We start from the raw sequence: 24,664 nt of genomic DNA, 5'->3' as shown, positions 1-24,664 counted from the left end.
CATCTGCTAGTTCAACTGATGGTTTCTCCTGAGAGCTGGCTAGAAAAATACTCAATTTCTTGCAAGGTATAATCATTTTTACTACAGTTATTTAGAAGGTAAAGCATTATGATAAATATGTTAACATTTCTGTAGTTGTTTTGAAATTAGATCAAGTATGAATACACTACATGCTCTAGGATAGAAAATTAAGCAACACATACCTTGTTTTAATAACAATGTTATTCATAATTATAGGAAAAATCAAAAGTTGTAAACCATAGCACTACCTGTTTGAATGTCAGTTCAAAGATGAACCTCATTATCTTAGACAGGGAGGTAGAAAGGGGAAAACCTCTGCAGAGTCAGAAAAGGTGCAAGACAAAATGTGTGCAATTTAGTTTAAAAGAAAACAGAATGGTTTACCTTATTTATTTATTTTTTAATATAGCTATATATGTGCATGCCTTTTGGACACATCTTAGCATGTCCTGATTTTTTGCTTTTTTGAATGGAGTCCTTTTGAAGTGTTTTGCATAGAAGGATATTAATTCTAAAATTAATGTCAGCATTCAGTTTGATCATAAATGACCTAAATATATAAATGGGCAGAGACATAAATAATCTTAATCTTGTGGCAACAGCAAAAAACCAAACCCAAACCAAACTTAAGCGCTTTAAAGATAGAAAGGCTTGACTTAACAAATAACTTAACAAATAAACTAACAATAATTAAAAACTGAAGATGCACATTAAACAAAGACATTGATTCATCATCTTGGTTTAAATCTTAGTATTTAGAGTTATCACTTTAAGTGCTGAAAGTTAGTTATGTAGACAGTTCTTTGGGAAGACTTAAGTAAGCTTTCTCTGGCTTGAGGATAACGTGTAGAAGCAATGCTTAATAGGATGACCACTTTTTATGCTGTATGTTGGTATTTTTGCCTTGCTTCAGCTTTCTTTGCTTCATTGCAATAGACGAGTTTGAGGGACAGTTGTACTATTGCTTATCTATGGAAGGACATAAGCCTTTTCCATGCTGAGTCCACAAACAATTGTATTACTACTAGTGCCAGAGAAACTGCTTAGAAGATGCTGTGTGCGAAGCAGTGATTGTTCTTGTGGAGAGAACTCTCAGAACTCCTTGCGTGTGAGACTTTAAACACAAAGCTAGTGAAATCTTTCCTGAGACTCATTTTTATATTAGGGCTTGTGTGAGGTGGAAGTTCCATTATTAAATCAAGGCAGAACACACCTGTCTCTCAGGTAGTAATATTGCTCTTAACAAAGTAGCCTAGGAACTTGTGTATTTCTCAGATATTTTTACCTAATTAAAAATCTGTGACAACTTTTAGGAACTACTGCTGGAAAGATGACTTACATTTGAAATGGAAAATGGATTTTAAGTAATTGGCAAATTAATAGCTTCCACAATTAACAGAATAACTTTTGTTTGCTTATTAGTAACTAGGTACATTAAAACAGCATACTCATTTGGTGCTATAGTACCTTCCAATTTGTAAAAATATCAGTCAACTGTATAATACATTTAAATGTCAAACCATTGCAAATAATGCATCCAAGATTTCACCACGTCAGAGGTCTAAATATAATAAAAGACTTCTTGTCTTGTAAACTAAGGGATGGGAAATGCAGAAATGTTTCTTTAGAAAATGTGTTTTTATTAGATAAATTTTAAACTGTTTCTCCTCAAGTCTGATTCTAAAGTATCTTGTAGGTTTAAAACTGATAGGCTTGTATAACAACGATCTGCTCTCCGTGCTTCTCTATGCAGTACTGAAGTACACTGAGAGATGCACATTTGATGTGGGGCTGTTAGGATGGCAGCACAGCAGTTGACACTGTCTTGTGCACCTCTTGTTCTCTGACAAGTGATGGAGATGCACTAGTGCTTGTCGTCTTGGGTAATATACCTAGCTTCTGCAGGAGAAGTAGAATGATACAGTACTGTTAGCAAACTACCAGGAGAAAAAAGCATATCTAAATACTCTTTAGGTATATACCATCTTAGAGCATTTTTTTTTCTTATTTCTTATACAGGGAGAGGGACTAATACATGTCTTCACTTAGTTAAAATACTTAATTTCATAGATAATGGAACCAAAATGTCAAATATGTAAGCTTCTGCTCTCTTGAATACAAGGCATGTGCAAAATTAGTTTTGATGAGATGCTTAAGAGGCAGCAAAGTTGACAGCAACATTAAATTATTACATTTTGTCATCATTATTGAGATTTTTTTCCTTATTGGCTATGAATATTGATTGCATTATCACCTATGTGAATATAGCCTTAAATTTTGCAAAACTTCATTTCTGATTCATTCTCATGAAATAGGTTACACTTGACCTACTGATACAAAGACAGAAATATACTGCAATAGTAGAAGATAAAATGATCAATTTAACTACTATCTAGTGTGCCTTTTCTTTGATGGGCCCATATGGTTTACCTAATACTCCAATATATTTTAGGTTATGTGTCAACTTGTTAACACCATAGTAGTATACAGTGGATTGCACTGCACTTTTCTCCATAATATAGTTTTTATGTTCTGGAGAAAGAGAATACTTAAGTGTTAAATTATCTCATCTTTGCTTCATGTCTTTATAGCATATATGAGTGACCAGGGAGATAAACAAAACATTTTTTTTCACTGGATCTTTTGTCATACGTCCAAAACAACTGAATTACTTATCTTCTGATTAGTCCTTTGGAGCTTAAGTACTTCAGTTACTTTTGTTTTGGAAATGTTCATAGAATTCAGGTTCTTTTTAAAAACTTACTGGAGTATAAAATGTTATTGATATTTCAAAATATGTGGTTTCAAATATCTCTATTCAGCGTCTTTAGGCAGAACTAGATAGTTTCAGGAAACTGTTAGTATTTATTTGGCAAAGAAATAGGTAACTTAGCCTGTGGCCGGTCTGATATCCTTTAAATGAAATTTGAGGATTTTATCAGATAGTAGTCTTGTGAATTGTGCTGTATTTGGTTATAGAGTAAATGACTGAGTTTGTAACAGGGTTGAAAGTTGGGCTACTTTGTGTCCTGAATTGAAGGAGTCTAACTTCCATTGCTCTTCAAAAATCTTAGCCTACAAATCTAATAACTAAAATTAATACAGATATTAGTAAAATATAGCTAGAGATTTGTTTATTTTCTCTACTTTATGAAATAATTTGATAGAATAGAATAGAAGGTTCTATATTAGGTTTCCTGTTTGTCCAGGTATAGTCCTGCTGTAATTTGGCTTTACAAATTCTTTCTACATTCAGTGTGAATGTACATTTAAACCATGACTGTTACAAAGATCAGTCATTACTATCAAATAAAGCAAGAATAATTTTTATTATGATTCTTGTTTCCAAAGACTACATAATCATTTCATATAGCATAAAAGAATCAAGCATGTAGAGCTTATCTGTGTTACTGCCCAGGAGAAGATAACTAATAAATGAGTATTTTTGAAATAGCTGAGTCTTAATGAGAAGTTATTCTCAGTGCCTGGAAAAAGTGATGAACAAGTAGAGTGGAGTTCTTAAAAATGTCTTACACTTTGTGTCATGTTCCAGTTGTTGTGAGTCCCTGTCTAGTCAGTGTGCACTGGACAAGTCTTGCATATGAATGCCTGTTTACATTTGAGCATTTCTTTCTTCCAGTCAGTGGCAATGGAAGATGCAATGCTGCAGTGCCTGGCAGTTCTCCTGGGCTGCGTCAACTACTTAGACTCCTTTCTAAAGGTCTCCATGCCATACTCAGGCAGTACACAACTATCTCAATCTGAGTGATGAACCTTCTCCAGTTATGTGCTTCACTTTACCATAAACAGATGAGTGTGCAGTGTTTAACTAAGTTAGTATTTAATAAGAGATGCTAGCACTAAAACATAACCAAAGAGAAGAGTTTATAATTCGATTTTTTATTTAATTCTTATGGCCTAGATGAGGTGTGTGCCTTGAGTTGCAACTTGGGCAAGGTGCTAGTTAGTTGTTTTTATCTTTCGCTTATCTGAAACATGAAGATTTTAAGTGAAATGTCTATTTTAGTCATGATATTCAGATTTTTTAAATTGAAAGCACTTTTATGTTAAGTATTCCTACACAGCACTGTGATTTGTGATTCCAGGTATAAGAAAGATGTCAATACATTCCCTTTATCAGATCCCCCATAGCTTTAATATGGGGTGAAAGGAAGAACTGTCTCTGTCAAAGACAAAACAGGTGCTTTGGGAGCTGGGGAAAGGAGTAGAAGAGTAGTGTTGTGGGAAAGCCTCAATGAGCACAAAACTGTAGGGTTCTTTCATATGCTCTGGTGTATCTCATGGGGAGAAGATTTGATAGAAATCTCATGCTATAATCCCAAATTCTGTTTTCTTTCTGTCAAAAGGCAAAATTTGAGCTTAAATCACTACATTTCTATTGTTAAGGTTTTCATAGCACTATGACTTGTCTGTACATAGTGAATATTACTCTACTGTATGAAATTCATATTTTAATTCATATCCAGTATTATGTGGGTACCTAAATGTGGCTATCATAGCATCTCAAAGTTATACTTGTTAGTCTGTTTGTGGATTAAATTGAAAGGTAGCAATTTCTCTCTGCTTTTAAGTAAGACATGCCTTGTCCTGCACACCAGAAAGAAGCAAAGCATTGTTATGTCTTTGGAGTTATAATATATGATTTGTAAATGTACAACTTTTAAGTTGCTTGTGTCTGTAAAAGATGAGTGTAGGATTGTGCTGAATATGCAGCTGACAAATGTTTCGTTCTGTTGACTGTTGAAGTGTTACTATAGTTTTGTTCAACTGATGTCCTATAGCACTGTGGGGAATTCTGATTCTTCCACACCCTTGCACTGATACTTGGCAAAGCAAGAGAGCATCCATCTGTTGCGTAACATATCGATCAAATCTTTTTTTCCTCTTAGCTAATGCAGAGAAGAATATGCATTGCATTTTTGAATCTCAAAAAATACACCATCCAGTGCTAGGAGTATAAACTAGGTTACGTTTTTTTTTATCTCTTACAGATAATGTAATAATGTGTTAAAATCTTTATAGAACACTTAATTATTAAAGTGTATCTTGAGATCCTAACTTAGGTGAGCATATAAATAAAATGATAAAATAAGCAAACAAAATAATTTTTTGGATCAGAGTTGTCAGCAGCACTTAACTGATGTGATGCAGCCAGAAGTTGCTGATCCTACCATATGTAGTTAGTATGACACTGATCCTACCATATGTAGTCAGTATGAGAAGCTACTTGCTTCCAACTGACATGGAGGCATGGCTCATAGCTACAACTTCCCCAGTTTTCTAGCAGTGCTAAGATAAACTTATGTATCCAAACTATAATTAAAAAATAAAGTTTGGGCTTGCCTTGTAGATGGACATCTAGTGGAGGTAAAAAATGTATTGTGCACAGATGTCTTGTAAGTTGTATATTGTGTTTATATATTTGCAAATTCAGGAGGCTTTTCTGAAGAAGGCAAAACACCAGTACTCTGAATTCGATGTAGATTCCTCCTGGTTCTGCACATATAGATGAACTGAATTGTTCTTTCTAGTTTACGAATTTCTTATTAAAAAGTTAAGCTGAACTCAGATGCTTGCATCTGGGTTGTCTCACTTTAAGCTTTTGAGATTTATAAATTTTTGTTTGTTTAGTTATGATAGCCTTCATACTGTTTAAGAATTTTAATTCTTCTTTCTTTGCCCGGTGATTATTACTATTTAACTGCTCAAACACCAGAGTTTAGGATTAAGATGCAAAGGGGAAATGAAAAACAAACCTGGAAAATGCTGTTGTCTAAATTGCTTAAAATTTTGCAAGTAACAATAGATTATTTTCAGTGTTACCTTATTAAAAACACGTGACTATCCCAGATCTCTCTATTCAATACTAAGAGGAGTTGCCATCTGCCTGGACTCAGAATCTTGAGCTTCTTGGCGTATGAAGTTAAAGAACAGGAGGGGACATAAATGTGAAGGAAAGTTAGAGCAAGTAGAACCCCAAAGGGTTTCTGAATAGAAGCTTTTGCTAAAGCCAAATTAAACATAGGAGTCAGAAACCTATGCTTAGGACAGCAGTCACTTTACCTAGAAAAGAGAAACAAATTGTTAAAAATCATAAATACTAGTCCAGATATTTGCTGCTTCACAAAGTAGTATTTTGAGCTTCAAGAGCTTTGTAGGTAGGTAGTCTTATGGATTTCTGCAGTCTACAAAAATTTATAATTCTCCTAGCCAGGTGGAAACTGCTTTCAACTGTGCCATTCTCTAATCTATGTCCTTTCAGACGAATGCTTGCAAATCATTCTACTACTAATCTTCTTAAGGTTGCACTTGTACATATTTTTTAACGGAAATAAAGGTTCAGATGATCATGTAGAGACAATGAGGACTGTGATTCTCTCAGATAAGTTAATTTGAAATAAGGGTCAAATCTCTTTTACCTGAATATATTAAAAGTGTAATAACATCAAAGAAGCTGAATTAATAACGTGCACTTATTGGAAATGTCTGCTCACTCTAGTCAGTCTCAGAAATTTATGGTCTGAGTAGAAGCCACCCCTGTCTTCAGGTGCAGTTGACGAACTGTGTGTTCTCTGCAAAGTCTCAATCCCTTTATTTTCTCATTATTCTTTATGGGCCAGCTTCTAAACCCCCATTATGTTCGCTATTGCTAATATATTTCCTTTTTAGTAGCCCTTTTCTTTATCCCAAAATAAGACTATGCATGCATGTTTATAACCTTGGACGTTCAGGGCTCAAAAATTTTCCCAAAGGCAATATCTTGTAGGATTAATTCTCATGATTTTGCAAGAGTAGTTTCTTTTCTATTATGTAATATCCATTCTAGATCCTAACTATTTACTAAGCTTTAATATGGCTATAGAAAATAACAATAATCATAAAATATGGTATTGCCCAAATTATCTCTTGTATTTCAGGGAGTTTCATGACTTCAGCGGACTTTTAATTAAAACTTGCACAGGAACAGATTTATCTCTTTAATGATGTTAAATTGTTAGCTTTAATTGAATTTAAAATTGAGGATCATTAATGAAATAAGACTGAGAGCTAGGACACAAGTTCAACATAACTATTTTTTAAAACTTTCGTCATGTATCAAAGTGATTTTACTGCCTTGCAAAGGTGATGTGCTCTTCATAATGTAGTTGTTTTGATGTCTTAAAATTTGATGTTGCAATGTGCAGTCATTCAGTAGTAATGCATGTATTACTTTCACTAACTGCAAATTTTAGATTGCAAGTATAGTCTGTAAGTAAACAAGTATTAACTTTCAATTTTCCTGAAGCTACAGCTAAGAATTTACTAATAATCTTGGGAAATTGACTTCCTGAAACTTTTCTAACTTTGACCCTTTGAATCACTTGATATTTAGGTTTTGGTTTGAGGGATTTTTTAGCACTTGCACAATTTTCAACATTTTGATCACTGTATGAAGGTAGTCATGAAGTCCTCATCTGACTGTCTTGTAGACTATCCCTGAATGAATTGAGATAAAGCCTTTAAGGATACAAGAACTAAATAAACCTGCATGATATAAATCGTAACATAATTCAATAAAAGTAGACATTACTAAGATAAAAATTTAGAAACAATTTCCCTTCTACAAACTTTTTCTGCATATTTTTGTCTATACTATCTTCTAAAAAAAGTATGTTTTAATGAAAAGTGAACTATTTTCAGTGAAAAATTTCAGTTGTCATAGTGTAAAGTTATCCTTTTTCTTACTTTTAATACTGAGATGTTCAGACACAAAATTGTAGGTTATGCAAAGAGATTCCAGATAAAATTTGTATTAATAGGTATTAATGCGGAAAAGATTATGGTTTTATTATTATTATTTATATTATAAATGTTTCAGGCAATATCTTTCCAATTAATTAGAATAAAACTGACTTGCATATGGATGAATAATCTTTGTGCCACGATTCATCCCAAAGACATTGCTTAAAGAGTTCAGTCTCCCAGCTGTAACACAATTCTGGAGATTCTTCAGTAAATCACTATTGATTTCAAAATACAACCAATGAGCTGGAACAGTTGCTATTTTGAATAGCTCAGAGGGCAGATTTTTGTATGGAAATTAATAAATGATTTCGCAAACCAGCAAACAAAATACAAGTGACTCAGATTAAGCTTTGTCAAACTTTTCTCATGTTTTTAGACTCCCATTTTAAAAAAGCTTTCTTGTTTCTTAACCCTTTAACATCTTGGGCTACATGAATAAAAATGGGGAAACAGTAAGTGAAATCTCTGAAATCTACCTTAAGTGTCTGCCACTGCATCTGGCAATACCGTATGTTTGAACAGAGATATCCAACCATTTGCAAGTTTTGTAACTTCACAATGAAACACACAGGGCCATTATCTATGATTTATATAGTTTCTGTTTACACATTTTTTTTTTCTCTAGGAGCTGCGAGAAATACATAACAAACAGCAACTACAGAAGCAGAAAAACTTGGAAGCTGAGAAGCTAAAACAGAAGGAACAAGAAAGGAAGACAGTAGAGCTGGAAAAGCAAAGAGAAGCTCAAAGGTAACAAACTGCTCTGGTTTTAACCCTTTCTATAGAGGTATTAGAGTGCAAAGCATTTTACAAACAAGTAAAATAAACTTTGATGTCCCAGGAGCATAATCCATTCTCAAACAATCTATAATTATATGCTAAGAATACCGAAGACTTGGAGCAGTGGAGATAAGCTTCCACATCAGTCTGTGACTCTTAAATGTCAGTGATACATACAGATTTCAGCATTGTTATTTAAATGTGTAGTGTTCTTCTAGACCTAGAGAGGTTCTAGAACAGCGTATCTAACCAGCTCTAGTTCTTATACTAACATAAAATACAGAGCTATGTTTTTCGTTTACACACTTGGAAATTTGTTTTCTACGTATATTTATGTGAAATGAATGGCATATGGGCTAGCAACCAATTCTCTTCTGACATCATTTATCAGTAGCTGTTTGATTTAACAATTATGAACGTTTAATACTCTAACTGTAGACAGATGTTGATCAAGAGATGAAAACAAACACCTGGGAGGACTTACTTGGTGAGTCAAGTTAATTTTTACATTTTGGACAAAACCAAAACAAGTTCTTGGTGAAAACTGTGTTTTTAAGCATAAGTCTTATGTGTAGACAGCCATTAAGTTTATATCATTCTCAAATCATTTACATAACACCTATGCCTTTACAAGCCTTAAAGATCAACTTCAGATACTTCCTAAGGAAACAACTCCGTCACAAGGTAATAGCTACACTATATATGATAATTATGTTGGAACTTTCCTTGAAGACAATAAGGCTGCTGAGTTACTGGAAGTATAACAACAATAAAAATATTCACTTTCACAGAATGAAATTAAATACTCCAATTCTTTCCAGAAAAACAGATTTTTTTAAAATATGTAAAAATTTTTAAAAAGGAAGAACTTCTGACATGGAAAACTTCATTTCTGACTTTTCATGCTAGTTGAACATTCAGGTATTACTGGTAATTCAGAACATCATACTGCCCAAATATTCAAGCTTTGAAATAATCTTAATTGGTATACTTCATAATGTGTTATCTGCCAGTCTTTTCTGATTTCTAGCAAACACCAAAATGAATGAGGTAAATGATTAATACTTTTAACCTGGATAGTGCCCTATAATGATTATGGAATTATACTGCCTTTTAATAGCTCTAGTGAAAGAAAAGAAGGAAAGAGTAATCGGAGATCTAACCACAATCACTTTGTACTGAGAACCGTCTTTACTGTCTTTTTGTTGGTAATTATGCACCGAATTGTGCAAGTAAAGTCATTGAGCAAACAAAGATACAGACATGAATATTTGGGGATGGTAGAGGTCTTTCTGAAAACTTCTTAAGGATAATTAGTCTTCATTATCTTAAGGCTAATTCTGTGGAGACTTTGTATGATTGTTCAGAGTGGGGGAAACACTCTCACACTTGAGTAAAATTAATAGTACTTACTGGTGGTCTCTGGGATTGGAACTGTCTTGAGTAGCATTATGTAGTTCCTGAGAGAGAAAAAGAAATTAAAAGAGTAAAAATAAGTGTAAGTAAATCCCAGATTAGAGATCATGTTACACAATAATTAACACATCGGGAGTCTTGAAGTAAAGAAAAGAGCAGAATGTCATGTTTTCTGTTCTGAAGCCCAAGCTGCAATTTCCACACCTAGTCTTGTGTTTCTTTAGCTCCTCTGTTTCTTTTTATTCCCTTCCTTGTCTTCAACTTCTTATATTAGCTTCCATTACAATTGAAGAAGAAAATTCTGCAGCCTCTACGGAAGCAAAAGAAATCTCACATATCCCACATCCCCCCACGATATACATTTGACTGCTTTTCTCACTCCAACAGTTCAAACAAACTTGGGAAGACTTAATCACTCTACTAGAAATACAATTAAAAACTCGATTTCCCATTTAGAGCCTATCTGACTAAACTTACCAAGTAATACACCACTCAAGTCAAAAGAAAATTGAGCTCTGTATGTCTCTGTTGTGAAGCTTCAATGTTGTAACAAAACTACTCAGTAAGGTAATGAAACCTTTGCAAGTATACATACAAAGGACAAATTCAGTGATTAAAAACAGGAGATTGGCAAAATAGTGGATATATCAACCTGTTAGATGACTTTACACTGAAGGCAGAAAAATGTGGTAGTATTTCATGGAGGAGAAAGTGATATATCCTTCACACTGGTGTCTTAACCTCTATTCATGATATAGTGAAGTGGAACATTGAAATACTATCATCAACTGCCAAAGATTTTTTTTTTTGAGCCTATAAGTTAGTAACAACCATCTTAAACAAATATTGACTACCTTAACATCTCTTAGAAAATATTCTTGTTAACTCAAAACTTACAGTGATAGAGATTTTTGCCCTCTGGTGACAACCTGCTGTTTGGAAAGTGGAATTTTCCCCTTAAGACGTTATTTTTTTTTTTCCACACAGTTTTTGGCCAGAAATTCATGTTGTTCTTGGACAAAATATGTTCTATATAGTTGGCCAAGTCTGTAATCACCAGCTTGTTGACATGTGTTTTGTCATTAATTTTCTAAGTATGAACTGAAGAAAGTGGAATAGCTCATGGAACAGTGTAAAACAGACTGCATCAGTTATAGCCCTTTTGAGTTATCTTTACTTGTGCAAATTGTTTCTAGCTGAGAATTTTTATTCTTCTCTGGCCTGACCCTCTGTTGGAGAGGAAGGACTTGTTTAGCTTTCGGGGTTTGGAAGGGGAAATTTTCTTGAGTAGTTCTGCAGTAGTGCTGTACGAAGCTTGCAGATATTTTTAATCCTTGCCCCTCAACAGAAGGACCACAACTGCTGTGTTTTCCAATTACTGCTTTTTGTTTGTTTGTTTTTCTGATTTGTCTGTTTTGAGTCTTACCTAGAGTCTTTGAGAAAATAAGCAGAAACAATTTGTTAGATATTCCTGACTTCGTCCTGAATTTTAGAGCTGAAGTCAGTGCTGAGCAGATAAAAATTGCTGTATAATTTGCTGCTTGTTGGGTTTCAGGGAAAACCCTATGGTAAGAATTCATTATTGAAAATGTGTGGTAATAGCTGTGGCTGATATCTACAGGCGTGGATTATATAAAACAAAATGTGGGGTAAATGAAAATGGTAACTTGCAATGCTGATATAATGTGATACTCAGATTGCTTGAATTAGACTACTTAGGATGAGATTTTTCAAAAGCAGCTTAACAGTGACATGAAGTTAAAGGGCATATATCTGGGATTTTAGATGCCAAGGAGTTTTGTTTCTTCAGCCAACATAGGGGGGTTTTTTTAAGTCTTTTTCTTCCTCCTTCTCGATATGGTTCATCACTTAAAACAACTGCATAGGATTTATGAATCCCATGGAAAACTGTGAAAAAGGAATACACAGATATTGTTGAATCCACAAGTTGAGACTCAGGTGTTGTTGAATCAAAGAGGTAGAAATAAACCTGTAAGGTACTGAATGTTATCCAGCTTATAATTTTCAGAGCATTGCAGACTGAGAAAGAAACTTTCCTGAGATACTTGTGTAAAGTTTCATACAATTATTAAAAACCCACAGGTAAATAGATTTATTTTCATATCATTATAGAGAAGAGAAGGTAAAGTTTCACAAATAACAAATCTTTCTGAATATTTCTTCTTTGCCCTTTCAGAGTCATTGTGTAAGAAGATGCCATGGAGTGGTTGATGGCTCACCAAAGTAAAATTAACAGCCCTTACAGAGTACACTTTATTCTTTAGATCACACAAAAGGACAACTAACTTATTTATTTGCGTGTGTTAAAAAAACACCTTTATTGTCCAACAGACGAATCCAGGAACGGGATAAACAGCGGCTTGACCGAGTGCAGTCAGAAGATCTTCAGTGGCAAAAAAAAATTCAGGAAGATGAAAAGCAAAAAAGGGAAGAAATAACCAAGAAGAAGGAAAGTGAGGATAAGGGGAAACAGGAAGTGCAAGAGAAACTGAGTAAGCTTTTTCAGCCACATCAAGAGCAAGTCAAGCCAGCTGTCCAGGCTCCATGGTCAAATGCAGGTAGAGTAGAAAGGAAAGCTGTTGCACATGCCTCTTGAGCAATTATTTCTTATTTTGTCTTCCCATTTACTAATATTATGTTTTAAAATTGGACTACTAATCTTATTAATCAGTCATGTATAGATTGAGCTCTAGACCTCAAAAAGTTGTTCTTTTAAGTTTCACTATTCTTCCTAAAAGTATGATGTAGCAGAGTGTATAGCACACTTACGAGACCCACTGTGCCAACCAAAGTGAGGAACTTAGCTGTAAGTTGCTGTGAGATCTTGAAGCAAATTGTCAAAAACGCTTTCTGTATTTTTCTGTACAATTCTTATTATGATAAGGATTATAAGCTTGGGGATTTTTTAGAGTGGTGACAGTATATCATTTGGTTAATGTTTTTCCTCTTTGCTATGCATGTTATTAACTTAACAAATGACCTGAAGCCACCTGAAGACTTAATCCCTTTTGTTCTGCTATACACATGATCACCTTCAACTGAGAGCTTTTTCTCTGCATTGCAACTTGATTTTTGTTTGTATATGAGCTTCCCCTCAAGCAGCTGTGATATGTACATGAGAGAACTGATTGGGAATGTAGTATTTGTTTAAATATTTGACCGAAGAATTGCATAAAGAGGAAATTACTTTCCATCTTTTAGCTCAAATCTAGAAGTAACTTAATCTAGGATGTCCTCTTGCTAGGTTTTATTTGTGTCAAATACCAGAGGTCGCATTTAAGACCAAAAAGACAAAATAGGAAGTGCATTATACAAGGGCAACCAGCTTATATCTTTGAGGGTTTTCTGTTTTCTTCATGTTCTAATAATGCCTCTTTAGCATGTAATTTTTTTAAAAACACCATCTGTAAGTGACTTCCATGTATGTGCTAGGACATTTTGAAACGTCATTCTTGGAAGTATAGTCAGGCTGCAAATGAAGCTGCTACAGAAGCAGGCTTCTAAAATATTTGCGATACCATGGATGCAAGAACTTCACTGTTTGAATTGTACTGATCAGATTTAACCTACAAAATCAATGAAGCATATGGGAACCCATATTGCATTATAAGTACATGATTCTTTCTATGGAAAGAGTTTTGTATATCTAATAAAAATGAAAAGTAATATTATACCTGATATTTAGAAGATAAAATAGTAAGAAAACAGTATTTTATATCATTTGTTTTTATATTTCCCCTTGTGTGAAAGGAGGATATTATTTCCTACAGACAATGAAAGATTTGATATTTTTTCTCTTCATTTTCACTGTTTGGCAAATGTTTTAAAATAATGTGATTTGGGGTTTTTTTTCTCCCTTTTGTATCTGTATGTTTTTCCTTTGTTCAGAAAAAGCACCTCTAACCATTTCTGCTCAGGAGGACGTTAAAATAGTGTATTATAGAGCGCTGTATCCTTTTGAATCAAGAAGCCACGATGAAATCACTATCCAGCCTGGCGATATAGTCATGGTAAGAAGTGATATTACTTGAAAAAAAATACTTTAACTTTTGCACTTATGTGATTGTAAAAAATCTTGTGATATAAAAATTCAGATGTGAGAGAAATATTTCAATGAATACTGAAATGATGTGATACAATATAGTAACGCAATTATAATAATGAAATGCTTCTTACAGTTCATTATAAGTGTAAAGTTTAAACATAATCTATGAGTAGATTATGTCAGTTTTAGTACGCTGAACTGTGTGTGTCTGTCAATGTGTTTAAACAGGTTCCTTTAAAAAAGTTATCTCAGATGTGTCTCGTCCTCCAGTGTACCTAGGGAATAAAGTTAGCGCTCTTTTCTGTTGCGAGAGTGGCTATTATGTGTGGAATCAAAAACTGGCTTTGATGAAGAATGTATGTTTTTAATAAGAAATTTACCATTTTCTAACAATGGTGAAAGAGCAGTGTAAAATTTTTAATTTGGAAAAATTGCCTTTATTAACGGGGTGTGATGTCCAGTGTAATACTGTGTGAAACAATTATACTAAACTACAAGATGACTACACTTCTGTCATGATCACATGGACAATAATACAGTCTTTGTATGGTGGTGAGACTTCAGTAGTAATGGAAATTTTTTATACAGCTCTTTTGGTGACATTTTTTGACATAATGGTCTAGTATAACCGTAATTAGGAATTGTTTGTATGATAATTTACTCTTTTTTTCTCAAGTGTTTTGTGAGATACTTCAACATTTATTTTAAAAACGATATACAGTAGCTAAAATTTAATTTCTAATAATGGAAACTTGAAAGACTAAAAATCTGGCTGCACGTGTGTTGATCCAGAAAACTTTCCTTTTTTTTTTTAAGTACACAATATACAGACATATGGTCAGCCTATAACTGTGGTGTTAAAGTTTAAAGCAATATGCTGCTTTTGTCTCTACATTTAAAATTACAGTTCTATTGTTAATGACTGAGGTTATTAAATGTGTAGATTAATACTAAATTAGTAGTATGAGCTTAACATGCTATTAATAATGAAAATTCCCTGTGTAACTATTCAATGACGCCTTGTTCACTGTGGGAAAATATATTCATTGCAGTCATTTTACCCAACAAAATAGATTTTAAGAGCTATTGCGTTTTGGAACAGTTTAGTAAGAATGGATTTTGGAAAAAATACAATTTTTAGAGTCTTCTAAGTTGTAACCATAACTGTTTTTTTAAAAGCATGTATTCTAGGGAGGTGAGCTTTCATCTCTCAGCCTTCCTGGTTTGTGGTTTGGTTTTTTTATTGATTCAGCTGTGTCAAGCTAAAATGCTTGTAACAATAGAATCTGCTTTTGGAAAAGAAAAGGTGAATCCTGGATTAGTAACACAACTAAATGGTTTGGGAAGAGGCCCAGTGCCATTCTGAATAACAATGCAATGTGTTGTTATTTTGCATCAAGAAATAAGATTGGTCAGTCAGCTGTTAAATTAAAGAGGATGTAGATTCCTCAGTTTCCTTAAACTATTGGAAAACGCTGTATTGTCTTGCTTTCTTGGGAAACAGATTGTAGCCTAGGCACATAAATAAACTGGGTTTTTTTCCTTTGATGAAGAGCAATCACTATTAGTAGACTTGCAGACAAGTATCATTTTTGCCAAAAGATGTGGGTTTAATGAGCACTTGACACATTTTAAATAGAGACTTTGAGGTAATCTGAATCTTAATGTGTGTTACTTTTGGACTTTATTTTAACTTACTCTACAGAAGTAGGGTAACTACTCTCAATTTTTCTTTGTTTAACTTACTTTGGCGATAATTATACCTCATTACTTATTCTTCTGTGATTTTTCTTATGCTCTGTAGTAATTGCTTAAATGAGCTACTCAGAAAAATTGATGTAAGAAAGACGCTTTCGTGAAATGTGTTATAATTCTGCCTTACTTTAAATCATTGCTTTCCTGATGGAGGTTAAAAGGGAATGGGTAAGTGTACTGTATGACTGTTAGGAAGTCTATGGAATTTATTCATTTTCATAAGTACAAATTTTGTTACCGTGTAGTTTACTTGGTTTTGAATTCACTTAGGGTAAAACTTAACAAAGTAGCTCACATTGTCAAAAGTAATTTAAGTGTGATAGACCAGAACTTACTTTTGATAGTGAGCATTTAGACTCGTAGATTTTGTTGTCCTTAAGTGTTTGTCATGTCCTGTGGTTCTAAAAGGTTCCGAGTTTGGTTACATTTTTTGGAATATAATAATATGCAAGCTTACATGTTAAAGTGTGTCTACCATGACATAAATGCAATTCTGTAGTAAAGCTGACCTATACAGTTAGGAGTTTCCTGAGTACAATAGAATAAGTATTGCTTAGAGTAATTTTGTTCTAACATAGTCAAATTTGGCACTTCACCATTTTGACACTTACAAATGGCTTTGGGTGTGCAGGCTTGTACAGTCATGTCCTCTAATCATATAGCTGTACAGACGATACCACCCAAACTATAACTGTTTTGAGCAAAGAATCCAACTGGAGCCCAGGTCCATTGACTCTGCACATGAGAAGCAGGCCTAAATCCTGGACATAAATAGGACTGCAGAATTCATTATGTCAGAATGACTTGTGGCTTTAAAATATGTATAGCTTGTAAATAGTTTGTACAACAGTGTAATGCACTTTTACACTGTGCATGGATCTTGAGACCTGTCTTGGTAGAAATGAGGGAGAAGGATGAGGGTTTATTCTGAAAGGAAGAGTATCTGCAAATTTGCGACTTTGAGGACAGCTTTCTAGTATATGTTACTTATCTGTAGCACTGTTGTATCTTGTGTAGTTGTTTAGAGAATGTGTGAAGTGTGGGCTGTATTTCTTTTTAATTTTTCCACTTTTTAATTACAGGATTTATATATTTTCTCTGAACTTAGATTTCTACTTTCTCTGCTTCTTACCTTTCTATGTACTTCAAATTTCTTTCACTGTAAGAAAGAGTGATCTATAATCCTAACTGTAATTTAAGTAAACTTTTATCTGTGAACAAATACTCTGAGCCAAGAAAGCCATGCTTATTTCAAGGCTATGTCTGTTGAAGAAGTTAACTTTCTATTGTGTGTATGAATAAGTGTATACCAAGTATGCATTTCTTTTCCTTTGGATATCTCTCTTACAAAGCACACCCTGTTGGTATTTGCTGATGTTAGGCTCCAACTTGAAGTTGATGAATGTATTCTGCTGTTGCTGATAAAGTTTTATATAATTCACTTTATTTAAATAAGCATAATTCAATGAAAGACAAGTAAATGGTTGAATTGCTCAACTGTAGTGTCTCTGATAGCAGCAGAACATAAGTTAAACAGGAAATTCATAAAGAAGATTCCATGGAAATATAAACTGAATTCATAATGTTTGTTTCTCGTCAGTTTTGTTTCTTGACAGTTGTGAGAGTTAGAGGGAATGGTTTTTATATTAGACACATAGACACCCTCATTGTGTTAGGTCTTGTGTAGGTATAATCAGACTATGGCATCTGGCTTGCAGAGCTTATAGTCAACATCGTAACAGGAATTCCAGTAGTCTGAAAATATCTAGCTCAAAAGCCTATAGGTGGAATAAAGTTAAAATAGGCATTTAACAGAGAGGTAGTTGAACAAAACAGATGATGGTACTCTGTTTAGCTTTGATGAAATATTTTTTGTGAGAGTAATAGGGTTTGGCTTCACATGTAGGGTGAATATCTTCACATGTAGAGCATAAAATAGGGTTTCTGGTTTTGTGTGCATGCACTGCTAGTGATGCACAAGCAGGATCAAAGTGCAGCAGGCCCCTGTGAAGCCAGCTTTTCTATTGACAGACATGCTAACTGGACTGATTGCTTTTGCTGCTATGAGTTGTGTTGCTGTTACTCCTGCCACTTGTGTTCAGTTACTCTAAGCAGTTGTAAGACATGTCTCTAAGGTACAATTGAATGAGTAAAAAATAAAATCACACATACTGTATTTCACTATTCAGGTATACATTTAAAGTCTATTTGTATTTTTGGAAAAACATAATCTGTGGTAGTTTGTCACAGAGATTTTGGGGATGGTAGATGTAAAAATACAGGGAAATTAGGACAAATTAATTTTAAAAGGTTCAAAGGAATTTGTTTAAAGTTCCGGTACTGTACTACCAAACATGTATAGATTATATTTATAGAGTTAAAATTGTCCTTCAAAGTGCCTTTTTTATGAGTATACATAGGAAAATTAATTGTATTGAATAAGGATAAATTTGACTAACCAAAAGGGCTATTTTGTGAATGATTTTTACTTAAAACTGTCTTCTAAAAAACCATTACATCAATTATTAAAATCCTTTTTTTTTCTCAGCTTGTACAAAATGTTTCTTTCTGAAAAATCACAATGATTTCTGTATGACTGTGTTTCACTTCAAAGTTGCCCTTTTTAGAACATGACCGTAACAAATTTTTAGCTTTTCACTCCTGAGTCTTTTGTATGTTAGTAATTCTAGTTACTACCTGACCAATTGAATAACAGCAGAAATTGTGACTATTATTATTGTTTGGATACTTCAACTTGACATCAGGTGCTGATAATCCATTTCTCCCTCTCTTGCCCAAGATTCACCCTCTGCTGTGACCTACCGTCGCTCATACTGCTGCTTTAACAATTCTATTCAGTGCTGCAGTGGAAATTTTGCTCTGCACTGCAGTAAAAGCTCATAGAATCAGTCAAGCATGTAGTCCATTTATTTCTGGGTTTGCTTTGAGTTAATAGGGACTGAGACAGAAGATGGACCCAACAAAAAGCAGGAATAATAGATTGTTTAGCACCAAAAGAGGAGTGTGGGATACAAATTACAATAGGAGGCAGTCAAAGAGTCAGCATCTGGCCTAAAGCAGAGCAATCTGTCAGCAGCTCGCATCAGTAGTCTGGGGACAGTCAGAGACAGAAGCTTTGCTGTTTCCATTTTAGTCACTTCTAGGCAAAAGAATGGTCCCACCTTTAGAACAACTAATTTGCACCATTGGCACCATTTTTTTTCCCCTTTAATTTGTAACTTTTTTCCTCCCAAAAGCTGCTGATAGGATTATATTTTTTAAAAATTGACAGAGTAAAATCCTAGGTGTATTTCCAACTGTAGAAGCGTCTAGCTTAAGATGCTATTTTCATATAGCTACTCTATCCTATTTTCATAAAGTGAAAACTCCATATACTCCATATTTTTGTATATTGAAAACTTATTTGACTGAAAAGGATAGTATTTCTTATTCCATAGCTCTTGAAGTTTTCAACAAGTCGCTCACATTGATGATGGATTTTTAGGAAATAGTGTCAGGTGGTTGAGGAGTACAAATTTAAACACCTCTGCCCGCTGTACTGTTATCTGCCACAGTCAGCTCTTGAGTTATGCTGTAATTTAAAACTCATATTTTGAAATATGGATTGCTGCTGGCCTAAACAAATGAGAGAGTTTCTGCCAAAATCCAACCACTGTGTAGAGTTGATTATCTTATTTTCCATTATTAGCCTGGTTTTCCTGCTGACTTGATTGCTGAGGAATCTGTAGCTACTGCACAGCGTATTATCCTATAAAGTAGGTGTTATTTGCATGTCAAAGGTGCAAACCCTATTCATATGTAAGAGTTTACTTGAAAGATGAGATTCTTTTGACCTATCAAAGAGATTAGATAAACAGAACACAAATTTACCAAAATTATTACCAAATACAGTTATTACCTTTTTCCTTCTAAAACGTTTCTGCAACTGGCGTTGCCTTGGAGGTGTTTAGCCACCATATCAATTCACCAAGGGTGGCAATAGTGAATCACTTTTCTTCAGTTCTTGGCAAATGTGGTTAGCTGCAGCTCACAGAATTTAAATTGATTACTTTTGCTGAAATAGCAGTCAGGAGAGCTCGAAGAACAAATGTGTGAAATGTTTAATAAAAGTTAGCAAGAAAGTGTAACATTAGCAAAATTGTTGCTTACCATGATTATAATGATAAGTAGGAGATGAAATACGTCTGCAAAAGTAGCCTTGTTTCATCCTGTCCTTTCTGGCTTGGTAAAGATACCAGAGTGAGGAGAAAGAACCAAGGCCTGCAAATTTATGTGTGAAAACTTACACGGATATTTTTTGAATATATATTTACATTAGCAAATCCATGGATTGGTTCTGAGTTGTTGGATGGGTGTTGTTGTTTAAAGTAGTGTGGGTTTTTCGTTGTATTTTCTGCAAGAGAAAAACCTATAAAGACTTTAAAAACTATATTCTGTGTTAGTTACACCAGAAGTATTAGCATTTAAAGGACTTCTATAGAACTCACTTCTCCCAAGTCTGCTATACTATGACAGGTTTTCAAGGAACTGTTTAAAAACCTGTGCTTGGCTTATGCGTTAGGCCTGAAATAAAACTTCTTTACCTCATTACCGAAAAATTCTATTGCTTTCAGCTCAAGGGAAAAAAAAGTAAAAAAAAAAAAAAAAAGCAGGATTGTGTTGCAAAATTATTATTATTTATTGTTGTGCCATAGAAGGAATAGTTGTCAACAAAATCCTCCAAAGGTAAATTAAATAACAACAACAAAATTCTACGTTGATGGAACTTGTATTTGTCATAAAGGTATCTGTGACCTGATTTAGGTGAACCTGCTTCTGCAGGGGGGTTGGACTAAATGATCTCTAAAGGTCACTTCCAATCCCTACCATTCTATGATTCTATGATCTCTGTAAACTAGAGAGTCTTAATTACTGTGGATGAAAGAGATTAAGTAAAAATTCCATTTGTATGTTACGTTTCTTCATTTTCTAACTTAATGCATCTACAGGTGGATGAAAGCCAGACTGGAGAACCAGGGTGGCTTGGTGGAGAACTGAAGGGGAAAACTGGATGGTTCCCTGCAAACTATGCAGAGAAAATACCCGACAATGAAGTTCCAGCTTCTTTAAAGCCAGCAGTCGAGGCAGCTGCTGCACCTAAAGTTTCTGTGCATGAAACCACTACATCACTAGGAACTACTGCTTCTACAGAGTCTACAACAACTGCCAATAACTGGGCAGACTTCAGTTCAACGTACGTTTGGGTAGTGATTATGACCTTGAATGTTGGTAGAGTCCTTTTTAAACTATTGGACTGTGGGACAATTAACACAGATTATCAAGATTGTGACATAAAAATAGCTTGTTTGAAGTAAAGTTTCTGTATTAAATAGTCAAAATCACAGCCTTATGGAATTTCAACCATGCTCCCATAATATCTGCCTGAGTAATGCGGAAGGACACATCATAAAGAGGAGACATTACTAAGTGAGGATAATGACATGGTGACAATGCCAAGGTGTTCACATTTTCTGAAATTAATTGACACCAATCCTCACTGAAGATCTACAACTTGAATTATGCAAAATATGATAATGATAATTAAAATGAAAAGATGTTTTATTAATTCCTTTTCACAACATTAATAAGAGTGGTGGAAGTAGAACATGTGCTCTTCCCTAGATGTCTTGTTAACTGAACTTAATGCTGTACACAGTATTATAAACCTCTTGTAATGAGGTTAGGTAAGTGTTTTATCTTTTGATCATGTAATACATATTTATAATTTTACATTAAGAATGTTAGTGCAAAGTTTACAGTACATAATATGTTCTATTTCAAAATTTTCATCAGATAGGACACAGCAACTTTTCCACTTATTTAAACTTTTCCTGTTTTACTACAGTCATGTTTTACTACAAACAGAGGAGAGGCTAAAACTAAATCTTGAGCTTCCTGAAGACCTCTGGCACATACTGGATTTTATTGTTTCAAATAAATTGTACTTTTGACAAAGCTGTTTCTACTCTAGGTGGATAATTCATGCTTTCTCGCTTTTCATCAAAAATATTCAGTTTCAATATGAAGTGGGTCCAAGAACATCCATAATTCTGTCACTGACATGATATAGGGGGTTAGGGATGGTTGAGACCTTTGGACTCTGTTACAGTCTAGGTGATATACGGGGTTAGGGATGGTTGAGACCTTTGGACTCTGTTACAGTCTAGGTGAACAACTCTTGATTACTCCAACTAAAGGCACAAGCAACAGTCAAAGGAAACTTAGGTTTAAGAGAGTTGCACTTCATTTACACTCCTAGAGTTAAGGAGATTTTGTTCATTTAGGTTGGTATTTGGAGGCAGAGATGTGTATTATGAAATTTAGTAGACATTTTAAAGGACGAGAGATAATACAAAAAGCCTTAGAGGCTGCATAAAACTCTGAAGAGTTGAAAGAAGTCAGTAAGAAATAATTTTAAGCAAAAGAAAAAAGATTTGAATGAGAAGCATTAATACAAAATAATGTATTAGGGAAAGGGATGTGAGGGTCAGTGATTTGCAGATGCGAAGACTTCAGATCAGTTTTGAAGTGAATGAAGACTTTTTTTTCTTTTCAGTTACCTCTTTCCACTCTGTATAATATAGACTGTACTATTTGAACTTCTGTTATATTCCAGCACACCTAAGAAATTTAACTAAATTACAGGAACAGCTGGCCTTAAGTAGCAAGAACAGCATCTGTAGTTACAGATTGCCTTTTTAAGGTAAATTTATTGTCAGCCTATATTTGATTGCACTACTTCCACCTTAGAGTTATGATGTTTATGGAATATAAAATTAAAAGACATTAACCTACAATGTTAGTTTCAGGTTTTGTGGTTTTTGGGTTTTTTTTTCCTGCACAGTCTTCCTGCAGGAGTGGTTTTATTCAGTTGAAAATGGTAGGAGTTATGTCTTTTTTTTTTTTTTTTTTCAGATGGCCAACAAACACTAATGAGAAAGCAGAGACTGATAACTGGGATGCCTGGGCAGCTCAGCCATCTTTGACTGTTCCCAGTGCAGGGCAACTGCGGCAGCGTTCAGCCTTCACTCCTGCCACAGTTACAGGATCATCTCCCTCTCCTGTCTTGGGTCAGGTGAGCATCAAAACTGTTCTGACTCAGCACAAACTTTTGAAAAGCAAAGTATGAACAATGATCATGCATTAAAACAGTCCCCTGAAATAAGTAAGCTATTTCAGTTTGGAGTGATGAACAGGTACTATAGATCTGTTTGCAAAATCCGTGTCAGAATGTAACATGAAGCAGTTTCTGCGCTTTTTTTACACTTTGGTGGTTCCGTCTTAATGTTTTGGCTGGAGGCCAGTTTTGGGTTACTTCCTTAGAGTTTTCCTGAATCACATGACGATAACGTTCACTCCCAAGTGGATTATGTAGTGAAGTGGAATAGCAATGGCAAAGCTTCCCATCAGATGAATTCCATCCATTAAGGCATTTCCTTTTCCTCAACTGAACCACTGTTTTTGTAAGCTAGTGTGTTCTGAAAAGTGATAAATATCTTTTTATCCTAGAGCAAAAACCAAGTTGGAATGTACAATGAAGAACTTGTAGCAAAGCTTAATTTTCCATAAAGTTTACTTTAAGCCCTGCCAAAATAGTTTCATGAAGGTTTATTACATCCATGTCTTAATTTTGAAACTTTAATGTGTTGAGCAGAATCTCTGATTATCTTGCATCCTCTTGATTATATGTTAACAGAAACAGAGAAAAACTGTAAAAGTTTCTGGCATTGCTTTGTATATTTAATCAACTTACTTTGCTTTATATAGCTGAGAGAGAGTCTATGTATTTTGTTGCTATATAAGCAGCAAGAGAATAGTTCCATAAACAACTTGCTTTATGAAAGGTGGTGCATAGCTGATTTCTCTCTTTTTTGAAAAATTGCATTAGGGTGAAAAAGTAGAGGGGCTTCAAGCACAGGCTTTGTATCCTTGGAGGGCAAAAAAAGACAACCACCTTAACTTCAACAAAAATGATATCATCACAGTTTTGGAGCAGCAAGACATGTGGTGGTTTGGAGAAGTTCAAGGACAAAAGGGGTGGTTTCCTAAGTCGTATGTGAAGCTTATCTCAGGCCCCATTAGGAAGTCAACAAGGTATTTTCTTTGCTTTTACCATGCCTTGCTTCTATACCATAGTATTTAAATAAATATGAAGAGTTGCAGGCTTGAATTTTAAAATTTACAATTCATTCTGTAAAAATGCTTTTTTTATATTACTCTCTCCTGCGGGAATAAGGAAAATTACCTCATTTCTCCTTGGGTCATGCATCATCAACAGATGCCTAAGGATCAGTCTATTAGTATATTGTATTTTGTGAATGATATCTAAAACTTAAATCAAAACTTAATTGCTTATCATTACTCTTGAAGGATGAAATAATCCAAATCAGGTTCCTCTTTTAAAATGAAGGGAAATGCTTATGGATACAGATGCATGTTTGAAGTTTTCAACTAGAATAATGTTTTTTCTAAGAGATTTAATTTCTCAAATAACCATTATTTTCTTCTAAAGCATGGATTCTGGTTCCTCAGAAAGTCCTGCTAGTCTGAAAAGAGTAGCATCACCAGCACCAAAAGCAACTATGTCAGGTGAAGGTAAGTGTTTCAAATGGAATGGCATTAATAGTGTTTTACTATGTAATTAAATAGAATAAGTCTGCTTATTACCAGAAACAAGCTTAGAATCATTTCTTAATGTTTTATGATGGGGCCTTTTAATATTGAAGGGCAAATCAATTTGCCTCTAGAACAGTTTAAAAT

General features: G+C 34.3%; 1 protein-coding gene across 4 annotated transcripts in view; it reads left to right on the top strand.

Moving 5' to 3' along the window:
- ITSN1 (intersectin 1) overlaps nucleotides 1–24,664 on the top strand; it is a 139,587-nt gene that overhangs the window by 65,806 nt on the left and 49,117 nt on the right. For all 4 annotated transcript variants that reach the window (XM_062001429.1, XM_062001421.1, XM_062001413.1 and 1 more), the window contains 7 exons: nucleotides 8,453–8,577; nucleotides 12,376–12,602; nucleotides 13,933–14,054; nucleotides 20,854–21,098; nucleotides 22,820–22,979; nucleotides 23,793–23,998; nucleotides 24,417–24,499. In XM_062001429.1, coding sequence (XP_061857413.1) covers nucleotides 8,453–8,577; nucleotides 12,376–12,602; nucleotides 13,933–14,054; nucleotides 20,854–21,098; nucleotides 22,820–22,979; nucleotides 23,793–23,998; nucleotides 24,417–24,499 — 1,168 coding nt within the window. The remainder of the gene's footprint in view (nucleotides 1–8,452; nucleotides 8,578–12,375; nucleotides 12,603–13,932; nucleotides 14,055–20,853; nucleotides 21,099–22,819; nucleotides 22,980–23,792; nucleotides 23,999–24,416; nucleotides 24,500–24,664) is intronic.

Source organism: Colius striatus, chromosome 1, assembly GCF_028858725.1.
Source record: "Colius striatus isolate bColStr4 chromosome 1, bColStr4.1.hap1, whole genome shotgun sequence".
Classification (NCBI taxonomy): Eukaryota; Metazoa; Chordata; class Aves; order Coliiformes; family Coliidae; genus Colius; species Colius striatus.
The sequence above is the reverse complement of the archived record's forward strand: the minus strand, read 5'-3'. Positions and strand labels throughout refer to the sequence as shown.